We start from the raw sequence: 12,756 nt of genomic DNA, 5'->3' as shown, positions 1-12,756 counted from the left end.
CACTACAGGACCAATAAGAACATGGGGTAGACGGGGTAGATGTCATCTTCCTAGATCATCAAAGAAGAGCTGGACTGGTTTAACAAGAATCATCATCTTTCAAATGCCAATTCTAGCTGATTTCTTAAGGGAAAATATGTAACTTCTTTGAAAATGTTATTTTCCATTTACTGGGGCAAATACAGTGTGACACACTTACTTACAATGAGGTCCATTGTAAGGAAAGGTCTTGAGAGGAAGGACATAGAAATGGAAATAAATGTATAGTAGGATTACAGATTTGCTGGAAATTAAAGGATGAAGGTTTGGTTTTTTTTTTTTAAAAATAGCAAAACTGATACCTCAGATGCTGTAGAAAACTCTGACAAGAAGCGTACAAATGCTGCCTCCCGAAGTCAGAATGTTAGGTGGGTAGAATGCAATTATACAAAAGACAGAATGTCTAATGGATGTGACACATCCGTTCTGTCACAGAAACGTCACAATATATTTAGTTAAGAGGAGTTTTCAAAGCTATACTTGCAGAATTCTGTTTGCTAGGATGCAGGAAATTGCAGTGAAGAACGACAAGCAATGAGCTTTGCTTACGTTAATGTTTCTTTCTGATTTGGTGTAGTATTTTGTTGTTATTACTTCAGACTGATTTTTTTCTTTTGCTTTTGAGAAAATTATCTGTGAAATTTAAACCATCCTAATCCACTGTATCACATTTCCTCTTGTTCTTAATTCCTGTTTTTCTTTTCACTCATCACAACCATCTTCCTTGTCACCCCTTAATCTCCCTTTCTTGACCTTTCTGCTCTATTCACTCTTCCATCTTAACCTCCTTTTCTTGTCATCATGTGACTTGGAGCAGAGCTGTAAGATTCGTATGAAACACAGTTGCTTCTCTGATATATCCAGTAAACTGCAAATAACAAAGAGCATTAAATTATATTAAATCTCATCGAGTGTGTGTATAGTTTTCAAATCCTCATTATTCTCAAAAAATATTAACCACACAGTTCTCCCATTCCTCATGGACTTACAAAAGTATTTGGGGCCATAAGATGTGGTCTTGGAGACTTCTGAAAAGGTTAGTGACAGATACTGTAAGTTCTCTGAGCTGTACTTACTGTGCAACTCTTTATAGAAGAGCTTTAAGCAATACTCAAAACCCAAGTCAATTCTTGGGGAAAAAAGAGTACATACATACATTTGTGAGAAATAAAGTATTTTAAACCTGTTATTTAAACCAGCCATGTATTTTTATTACTACAGAATCACAAGGAGACACTGACTGAAAAGATAGCCTGGGAAAGTTTTTATTTTTTGATTTAGAGAAGAACTGATGTGAACAAAACAGTATCATCTTGCCACTGGTTTTCCAGTGCAGAATGGGAAATTCATAACTTTATTCCCTCCTAGGCTTGAGGTAGCAGGGGATCTTCAGTACTAATCCACAGACTAGAACATAAGAAACACTGCTTAAACCGGTATAGGGATAAAGACTGTTTGTCAAGCCCTTCTGAAATTATTGCAGAGTAAGATTAAAGTCAGCTGAAGATAATTTCGCAATTGCACAGTTCAAAGCTTCAAAGCTACAGAAAACATGTTCCAGTAAGGGAATTAATAATTTAAATATTATGGTTCCAAATTTGGGGATTTGATATAAAAATCTGATTTTATTACTACAATTACATAGCATATAAACTAAATTGAGAGAAACTAACACAGATGTCCTGATCACAGGCTGCAAGAGGGGAAAAAAGGATTTGAAGTTTTAGAAAAGAAATACAACTCCATGAGTGGCAAAGAACACAAATTCTTGATCATGAGCAGAGTGACAGTATAGACATTTTAGGCCTCTGTCTTAATCTTTGCATCCTGAGACCAAATCATCAACATCCTAGCATCCATTTATAACAAGATAAGAATAAAGCCTAAATTTGATAGATGTGAAGAAAATATGACCCAAGGGTAAGCAATGTATGGATATCCAGTATGCAAAGAGCCTACAACCACAGATCTGACAGGTATGAACTGCCACATTAAAGCCAGTACAATGCTAATAATATGACATACAGCTTGAAATGGGGAAAGAAGGAGAAGAGGAAGGAGGCAGCATGAAGAGAAGCATGCAAACTAGAGCTCAGGCTTACTGCTATTCCTCCATATGGGGAGGAGAGAAAACTCCACAGTTATTTATGCCTTTCCATGAGGGAAAAGCATGTCCACCTCCACAAGCAAGCAGATAGACCCTCTGCATAGTAGAAAACTTGATTAGTTCTACAGGCTATGAACTGGTACAAAGGAAGAACCCAACACTCCTACTCAAAGTAGCCTATACATTTCAATTTGTGGAATTTCATATAGAAGTATCCCACAAGTATGGGAATTGACTCTTCAATGCATGGACAGAGTGAGGTGCTCAGACCATCACTGCAGCTACATGCAAGCCACAACACAGAATACAGACCCAAAAACTTCTGCAGAAATGAAAACCTCTCATTCCCTCTATCGCTCTACCCGTCACAATCCCTCAAGAGGTTTTCCACTCTGTAAACCCCCATAATAAATGTAGTGTAGCAGTGTCCTAATTTAGATGTTCTAACGAAATGTCCATTATGCTGAAAACAAGAAGGGATTTATGACTCAGAGATATTTATGGCACTGCAAAACAAAAAAGCAGAAAAACAAAGCTTGAAGCAAATATGTTCCCTTGGCTTTGCCATTTCCTCAATTGGCTTTAATAAGCTCAGTAACACAGAGTACTGTCTCTCAAGCCAGTAGGTTGTGACACTTTACAAACTAATTTCAGAAAGTATCATGGAACTTTCTGAGGAATTACTCCTATTTTACATCTCTGTTTCACTTTATGCATTTATCTGCCACTGATGGAATAAGCAATCACTCACAGCTTGGCCTCCAGCCCTGAATCTCAGCCCTAAGCACTAAATCAACAGACAGCAGAGACAGGACTCTTCAGCCTCTCTCATTCTCCCCTCACCCCATCTCTAACCACACACATTTCTGGCCTTATTCTCTCCATAGATGTTAACATCCTGAAGTCATCTTTCATAGCCATGCATGTGATCCATTCATCTCCCTAGTCCTCAGTTTAGCTTTTATGATGAACAGAAGCATCAGAAGCATCTCATACATCTCAGTATATGATACAAGAAAGATATAAAAGGATTACAGACCTTCTACAGTATCTTCCTTTTCATGAGATTGAAAATCCTTGTGAAGGCCCCTTGCTCATCTTATAAATCCTTAATCATTATGACCAAGAACTTAACTCTCCTATTTTGCAACTGGACTATTGGAAGACAAGGTTTTTACTCTATGGACCTGTAGTAGCTGCGTAGAAATGCCTGATCAAGCAGTCTACTGCCAATAACCAAGGCTGATTTCTCCCTGGAGAATCACAACTGCCCTTTGTCTCTGGATCTGAAGCTCATACACAGGCCATGACCCACAAGGGGCCAATTTCAACTAGATGAATACCTTAGAGCATGTGTGCATATCACTGAGTGTGAGCTAAATATACTTCTAATCAAAAAAAAAGAGAAATGTTTTTCTTAGTACCACTTTGTAGCTAATAGAGTAACTTTAAAAGTCAACAGATCCTTATCACCTGGAACCTGAAAACCAATTAACTTCTTATTGTTGCTTTAAGTAACTAGTATAGCAACATGAGATTATAAGACTACTTAGCACTTGCAGTGCTTTTCATCTTCAAAGCATTTTGCAAACAGAAACTAATTAATCTTCCCAACATGCCTGTGAGGTGGGTAGGTGGTATTATTCCTATAATAGAGAAGGTAAAAAAAGGAAAAAAAAAACCTCTGGCAGAAGGTTATGTGCTTAGCTCAAGGCCACAAAATTATCCAGAACATACTGGCACGGTATGCTGCTTACAGAAGTTACCCACTGAAATCAGGCAGACACTGCAGGTGGCCATGTTTTAGCATAACAAAAAAGGATCTCTCATGACAACAATTAGGACACATCTTGCACTGCAGCCAGGAAACATAAAACACTAATTCTAATATGTGCCTCAGAATTTGAGAGACAGCGCTTGACATGTCACTGAATGGTAATTAATTTGCTCATTGGGAGATCATAAAGTCACTAATACATTATTTCATACCTTTGTGTAAATAACCTGCAAAGCAAGTTGATTCAGTTCTTGAGGATCACTTGTCTACTCAATAGTCAAAAGTCAGCTCACCAATAAGGCACAGGTAGTGGAAAATCAAAAATGGTCTTGGGTATCTATCCTTCCCCTGCTTCAGACAGGCTGGTTTAAACTACTCAAGCTTTAGGTTTAAAAACATGACCATTTAAATCCTTTAATCCTACAGTTGACATTTATGGCGACTAAAAAGATTAAACATTTTGCTATCCAAATAATTCATTTTGAGCAACTAGTATTTAAAAGCAATAGACTTTGGAGTCTAGACATTAGGATAGAAGTTGCAATTAACGTTCAGGTTTCTGAAGTATTAAAAATGTATTTCTGACAGTGTTTAATATCTTATGCAATAAAATAAAATTGTCATATATATCACTGTTTCAGGTCCCTCTTTTGCTGAATGGTGATATTTTTCCAGCACCTAAATCTAATTGTCATGGGAATAGCAGCTGAACAATAGCTGCGATATATCCACACACTGTAATGTACTGTAAATGGCTTTGCTTTTTAGCACCCTGGTATCAATGATCCAGGGTGGACTTGTGAAGGAAAGGAATTCTTTTTCTTTACTCACTTGGTACATTCAGTCTAGTCTCTCTTTTAGCAGCTTCAAGGAGTCCTTAGGTCGTTTAATCTAATTTAGGCACTTAAGTAAAGGTACAAAACCGTGCATAAGAGTAGTTTCTCCTGCAAAACTGAAAGGGATAGCATGAAAATAAATTGATATTGAGGCTTGGCTGACAATAAATTGTTTGACTGATAAACACAGTGAACTCATTCTCACAGCCATCTAAAAAGACCAAATACCTTTACCTGAAGTAAAAACCATATTTGATTCAAGTTTCCAAAAAGTAAAAAATTAACAAAACCTGCACTACCTCATTGGGTCTTCTAAGAGAAAAAGGTGCCCTGCAGCTCAGCTTTTCAATGCACACAGTTTGCAAAAAGTGCTCTGATTATTTTGTGAGGAAAGATGAACGCTCACAAATCTGCACTGCATCCTGCCACCTGTGCTTACGGTTCAGCCTCTTGCTCCTCTGAAAAAACTCACTGACATGATACATGAATCACTCTATAGGACCACTATACTCTTCTGCAACAACAAAAATCTTTGAAATGGAATAATGACTACCTGAGAGATATTGAGTATTCCTCTCTTCCCCTGAACATGTATCTGATGGTAAATAAAACACAGGTTTTGCCTGCCTGCATTTTTCTTACTAATAATATAAAATTTTGTCAGTCCTTCTGAGTCCAGGTTTGAATCATGATGTCTTCCAAATTATTTTAATATTGTTATAATATAACTTCCAATTATTTTTTCCAAATAAAATTTCAAAAATACTGCTTTCTATATTTATACAGTCCTTTCCACTCACACACCACAGACATGTCACACTTTCAGATACTTTTGCATAGCAGTCTCTATGTACTTTATATCACTTCACACAGTAGTTTAATTTCCTAAACATAGGAATTCTTCTCTATACAGAAATTCAACTTCATATAGTCAACTTTAATCCTGAATTCAGCAAGAGTTGGGCATAATGCAATATATAATCATAGAATCAATCACAGAATGCTTTGGGTTGGAAGAAGCCATAGGCAGGGACTCATGATCAACTACAAGCATTTGGGTTGCTAAATTCAATTAGAGAAGTTGTACTTTAAATCAGCTGCTCTTTATAGTTGGATACTTCAAAGTGTAAGAAAATAAGTGTCTTCTGCCTCCCTAACACATAAACAGCAAAAAATCATATCATTGCATCTAGGAAAGTAAATAGTATTTCACTGAGCTTCATCCATTGTCAAGCATGAGATTAGGTATATTCTCAAACACGCAATATAAAATTGAGTATCTAAAAACTCCTTTTAAGAAAAAAAGCTCATGGCCTTCATTTACATGGCTGGGTGTTGAGTTTAAGTACCCATAGGCTTATCAGGTTTTTTTTCATTCTTATGTGGGGTTTATAAACTAAGCAACTATAAAAAACTGATTTATAAGTTCTAAAAAGAGTAGGCTAAATAATCCTTACCTAAAGCTTTTAAAAAAGGAAACAGTTTTGCAACAGATGAAGGGGCTTGAGAAAAATGGTCTTCATTGACATTACCTGAAAGCATGTTGAATAGAAGTAGCTACAATTTCCTAAACAAGCACACCTGCTCTTTCAATCTTGTCAGTTGGGCTCAAAAGTGACAAGATAATCCCATTTATATAACAGTTTCATGTTTAAATATTGTACAATATATTTTAAATGCTGTTTTTAGAATTATAATGACAAACAAATATTTTTAGACTCTTATTTCTATTTATACAATTAATCGAAAGCAAATGAAATTCAACAGATGAGGAAAAAGATCCTGTAACTGATTCTCCTGACAACTGGAGAATCTCCTCTCCACAAGTAAAGATCTCATGGCATAAAGCTACCACTAAATAAAGCTCACCTAACTCCAACAGCAGTATCCCTTTCTGAGTTTCTGCCTTTGGATTTTGGGAAGCAGGAAGCACAAAGACGTGTACTGAATTAACTCAGGAAGAAAAGATGGGAAAGTTCTGATTCATTAGCAGAAAGCTTTGAGAGGCTTTACCCTAAAATATCGTTCATAAAAAAAAGACAGACATTTCTAATTCTGCCACATTGGAGAGACTTGAAAAACTCGCATAACTGCTCCAGTAACTTTCCCGAGGACACTGGAAATTTCATATTGTTATTTCACACAGTCTGGGCCAAAAGAAGTGAAACAGTGATCATGATTAATTTTAAAATAAGTTCCCAATTAAAGTTAATTATTAAAGCTTGCCTTTTTTTCTTATAGATTTATTTCTTATTGATTTAGCAGCCTGTCAACAAAGCCACATATCTATACTGTATTTCTAGGCAAAGGGAGAAAAAAACCCCAAAACCACAGGGAAGCATGTTTTATATATTATTTAAAATCCTCTGGAATGACCTTCAAGACCTTTTCCACAAAATACGTCCCATGCCAGAAGCTGAAAATTCTCAGTCAGAGATGAATCAAAGGAATACACTACTTAGGACTGCAAAACAAGCCCTTTATTACTTGACCCTATCAAACCTGCAGGTAGTCCCCAAAGGTGCCACACCAGCACGCATTACAGGAAGCCAATAAGTGACAAAAAAAGAATTGAAAGGATAATGAGGGAAATCAAGTGGGCACAGATGACAGTGCTGAGACCACTGAAAGGTGAAGAGGACATTATACATCCCAGACTACCATTTTAGGCCTATAGACATATAATTTATTGCATATTGGGCAATAAGTATTGGCTAAATACTATGTGCTTTTCTGAAGAGAGTGAAGGGGAAAAAAAACCCAAGGCCCAGTGCACCACCATATGTCATCTGCCAGACCACATAACTTCTTCCAATTTTTTATTGCTATTTAAAAAAGAATAGCACTCTATTCAGGCAATAGTTTATGAATTCATTAAATAAATGGTGCCTGTTTTGATATAATTTCCTCACTAGTACTAAGAAAGTGCCTACAGTACAGGTCTTAGAAAACTTCATCTTGACTTTACCTTATAAAAGTAATGATGTCAAGGTGACTAATGACCTGAAAACTAGAAAACAGTGGTGACCTGAAGTTTCAACACATCACAGAAACCAAAAATAAACAGCAGAAAGTAGACTACAGTAGCAGCAAGCCTCAGCTACATAAGCCTAAGATAAATATTTTTATTTGCCTTAGAAACATTGGTAGGTAAAAAAGTCAACACCACCTGCCCAGCTCTCATTCTAACGTAAAGTTATTCTATGTGGAACAAAGAAAAGAGACCAACGGGGAAAATAATTTTAACCATTCTAAAGTTAAAACTAAGGACTTCCTCACAAGAAGAAAAATTTATTTTTCCATACCTAAATCTATTCTTGTTTCTGCATAAAAGAGAAGATAGATTTAAACAGTAGACTGAGGCTTAGGTTCTCACAGTCCTGGGCCTAGGTTTATATTTTAGATAACTGGGCTGCAATACTCTACACATTTTCTAACTCTTTTTTTCCCCCTCCTTATAATAAAGTAGTTTAGTTGTGGAAATGTAAAAATGTCAATTCCCAACACTACAATTTTGAATCCAATAGTGATGCACAAGTGCTGAACTCTCACTGGAGCCAAGTTCAATCTCTCAGAATCACTGAGGTCCAAAGGGACCTCTTGAGATCATCTAGTCTTAACCCTCTGCTTAAGTACAGTCAGTTACAGCACAATGCCCAGAATCATAGCATCTCCTTGGATATTTAGACTTCTCATGTCTTTCCAGTGATGGACCTGAAAATCCAACAGTGAGTCTTAGCAATCTGTTAGCATCTGGTTAGATATCATAGATATCCACTAAAAAAATCCTCCAACACACTCAAATGCGTAAACTGTGAACTAACCTTACTCACTGTACAAAGCTCTGTTACTGCCCTTGTGAGCTAGAAGATAAAGGCACTGAGCTATTGCATTATTTGGATGCTCATCCACACATACTGTTTCCACAAACCTATTCATAGGGCTTGGCCTTCTTGAAACGGTTGTATTTGTTTATTTTTTATTAATTTTAAAGCTATTTACACTTTAGATATACAGGAGCGTCAAACTTTTGGGAAATCTGTTAATGAGCTGATTAACTGGGGGTCTAGTTTTTGAATTTTAAGGCCTGAACGCTTCACACTTGACTCTGCAATATTGTCACTGACCCATTGCCCAACACAGGCCATTTACTTCCTATGCATCTTATATTATTTATTTCAAAGATAGTACAAAATGCTTCCTCATATTTGTAAACATTTAGGGAGATAAAAGTGAAGTGTACAATGTGTGTAGAATATTACTAAAACCGATGAAACTGATATAATGGCATACTCTTCCTGCAGCAAGAATGCCTTGGAACTAACGAATTTACACACTGAATTAAAACATCTTGCCTACCTTGTCTGGTATACTCATCTGCTTCTCTGTGGACCAAATCTTTTACCCGGTTTCCATACAGCAACCTAGAGGAATCATGATCAAAAGCTTTCAAGGTTTCACTGGAGCTGTAAGACTTCTGCGTGGGCACTCTGCACTCCTCATTTTCTGCAGAAGAATTTGTATAGCGCCGCTCCTTGTCCCGTCTGCTCTTTGTCAGGGAGCAATAAGGCCTACGTTCCTTCACATCCATACTTCATTCCTTCTCTGTGCACATCAGTCCAGCTTTTTGGAAGTCTTCTCTACATTCAGCTTACATTCACCTATAATAAAATTAGAAAGACAACCACTGATGTGTTACAATGATCTCTAATTGCTGCAATTGCTCCCTAACTGTCTGGAAGAGAAAAAAAGAAAGATCTGCTCAACGAGTGAGAAGCACTTCTGTGCATATCTGCGAGACTTCCCAGAGTTCTATGCACAAGCTACCCTGATCTAAAGCATGAACAAAGAACTTCTTGTGAACAACAACACAATACTACTGAATTTTACACAACAGATTAAAAGATCAAAAGCAGACTGAGAACTTGGTGGGAAAAAAGTAGTTTTTCAGCTTTAGAAATGTGTTACTTGCCTAAATTTAATTGTATGTAAGCTGTTTTCTATTCTTCTGAGAAGAACGTATGTTTTAAGGACAAATCTGACTTCCTTCTCTGCTTGTCAGAAATTTGTGGGTTTAATGTTTGGGGTTTTATACTTCTTTTTATACTTAAAGACTTCTTTAACTTTACTGTAATTTCTAATCTATGAATATTGTTCTAATCAAAGAACATGAACACACGATTTCATAGGAAGTTACAAAAACATTTTAGGTGATGTTCAGGTAGGTTTCTCCAAGCCACTATGTTCTACATAAGTTGTGCTAGAAAGCAAGAAAATAATTGATTTGTTAACAACAGAAAAAGTTTTTCCTTCCTTCAAGTTTTTAAGGAATATTACAGTAAGAATCTCAGTTTTATGACTATTTGTTTTTCTTTAATATTTCATTACACTTAGTTTTCAAAACCAGACTTAACCCTTAACCAAAATATCTACATTTCTGACAGAAAGGAACAGTCTGTAAAATTTTGCTTTTCTTTTTTAAAGAGAAGTGCTAAAATAAAGAATATAATTTGTATCTTTAAACAGCTGACAAAACATATAAACAATTTTAATATTTTGCAACTGCACTTTTTAAACTGATACCTTGATATTTCTTGTTTAATACCTTAATATACTAGGGTTCTTTCTTCTGTCTCAGGGAGAACTTTCTCCTCAGTGCTTTCCTCAATTTCAAGTGCTTAACAGTAAAAAAAATAAAACTCAGAAAAGCTAAACTAAAAAAAATACACAACTGATTATTTTACAAGGTACTATCAGTCAAGTCCTTTGGGAGATGTAGAATTAAAATGACAGTTTACAGCACATACCACATAGCAACAGCAAACTCCATTTACACCCTTTTCAGCAAAAACGAGGTTGCTTTATATCTCTTTACTTATTTAAACATATAATATCAAACAAACTAATTAGCTGTCACTTAGAATATATTAGAGAATATTTAATTTACTACAGAACTATAATTTCAAGCTTGTGAATGGCAGCTAGTCCTTTATCATTCTGTTTTGAAATTTTCCAAAAAAGCTTTTGCATTTCTTGACCTATGTAAATCTCAATTTAGACTAAAAAAAAAATAACAAAGACTTTCACTTAAGCTGTTATTTTTATTTTCTCTTCTATTTTTATTTTCAAATGTTAAATAGTTAAAATCAAATTTCTAAATGATCAGAAAAAAACAAAGTATTATAGTAGAGCAATTTATTAAATTTATGACTGTTTAGATATTTGCATGCCCACAAAGCTCATCTTTTTAGGTATATGAAACACTCAGATTTTAAAATATTTGATTGACTTATGAATCTAAGTTCTTTCCATGTGAAAACAATATTCTAGGCATTTTATAAACTTTGCATTTTATTAACACTAGACTGAGTTGTAAATTTAAAAATAATTATTAACAAATACACACAGGAATTCTTTTGCAGTGTAACGACTTTGTGGAAGCATATCTCTCCTTTTATCTAAGCCTTTCAAGACTTTAAAGGGCCACTAATTCCCAGCATCTCTAAATTGCACCATAGGAAAAATATGTATGCTATTCACATCCAAGAGGAAATAATTTTAATTTTTTTCCAAGTTTTCAAAATACTTTATAACGTTAAAAAAAAAACCACAACAAAACCCAAACCAATAAATCAAACTTTTTGCACAAAACTTTGTTACTATAGCAAGCTGAAATCCTCAAAGATTTAATCTTTGCTGTAGCATGGAGGAAGTACTGATCTATTTCCCACAGAAGTCAATGAATACAATAAAATTTCAAAAAGCAGTTCTCTGAGTTATGTATTGCCTGTCCAGGCAAAGAATGAAAAGGTTAAAAAAACTCCAGCTCCACATTATGGAGACACTTTAGCAGTGATTAGCCTGCCACAATAATGAAGACTAGTGCATTTTTTTGTGGGCATTTTTGAAAAAAAAAAAAAAAATCTGTTAGGATTTAAGAACCTAATCTTTTTGAATCTGGCATTATACGAAACACCTGTTTAATTTCAGTAAACTTTAACTTTTAAGACTAATAGTATCTCTCAGCAAGTCTCAGGGAACAGTTACCATCTTCAGGCTCCTGTCTTTGAAATTACTTCCTCAGTGAACTACTGCACCTATCCAAAAGAAGGCAGAATAAAAGCTCTCTTAAAGATCTGTCTACAAATAAATGTTCTCTACAGTGATCAGACAACAAGCAGAAAGAGAGAGAGCACAAATATAGCTGCAGAACACAGAAACAAATATCTGTATTAATGTTTAAGTCAGAAGTGACAAGTCAAACAAAAGAAGACCTGCAGATGGCCTTGTAAGATCTTAACTTGTCCCATTATGAATCATTGCCTTTTTTTTTCTAAAAACACCCCTAACCCCCAAATAAGAGAACTATTTCCAAATATTGAGAAAACTATTTTAATTAAAAAATCCAAACTGTCATTTACTGCATCTGTTCAGCTTCTTTCTTGTAAGGATCACTGTAGCTAAAATATTATCAAATTTTCCCACTGAAATCTTCAGATTTAAATGAACCACTGCTGCACAAAATTGAATACATTTTCTTTTTTTCTTCTTCTCTGCTTCCTATAATATAAAAGCAGTATCTTTGGGGGAGTTACCCAAATGCACAGCAACCGATTTGAAAAATCTGATTAAAATTTTAAAGGAAATAAAATTAAATTTATTTTGTGGTGTTATAAAAACACTTGCCTTCATCTGCAAGGAATTTTTGCCCATATGTCAATATTTATGGTCTATCAGATAGCTTCATTCCAACTAAATTAAGACATTTTCATAGAGCAATATTTACAAAGCTATTGAACTACTAACTCACACACTCACAAAAGTACGTGAAAACAGCCGTGCTATATAACGCTACGCGTTATATTGCAATGCTAACCTAAAATTGTCTGCTTAGACTGTAGAAAATTGAAAAAGATTTAACTGGTGAATGCCACTACTCCAAGTTTTGGTCTAATACTTTTCGAAGTATAAAAACTGAGGATGCTCATCTGTGTCAC

General features: G+C 35.3%; 1 protein-coding gene across 35 annotated transcripts in view; it reads right to left on the bottom strand.

Moving 5' to 3' along the window:
* TENM3 (teneurin transmembrane protein 3) overlaps positions 1-12,756 on the bottom strand; it is a 1,314,794-nt gene that overhangs the window by 309,125 nt on the left and 992,913 nt on the right. For all 35 annotated transcript variants that reach the window (XM_064652558.1, XM_064652559.1, XM_064652557.1 and 32 more), the window contains one exon: positions 9,119-9,420. In XM_064652558.1, the coding sequence (XP_064508628.1) occupies positions 9,119-9,350 (232 nt within the window). In that variant the 5' untranslated portion in view covers positions 9,351-9,420. The remainder of the gene's footprint in view (positions 1-9,118; positions 9,421-12,756) is intronic.

Source organism: Pseudopipra pipra, chromosome 4, assembly GCF_036250125.1.
Source record: "Pseudopipra pipra isolate bDixPip1 chromosome 4, bDixPip1.hap1, whole genome shotgun sequence".
NCBI lineage: Eukaryota > Metazoa > Chordata > Aves > Passeriformes > Pipridae > Pseudopipra > Pseudopipra pipra.
This window is presented reverse-complemented; position numbering and strand designations above follow the sequence as displayed.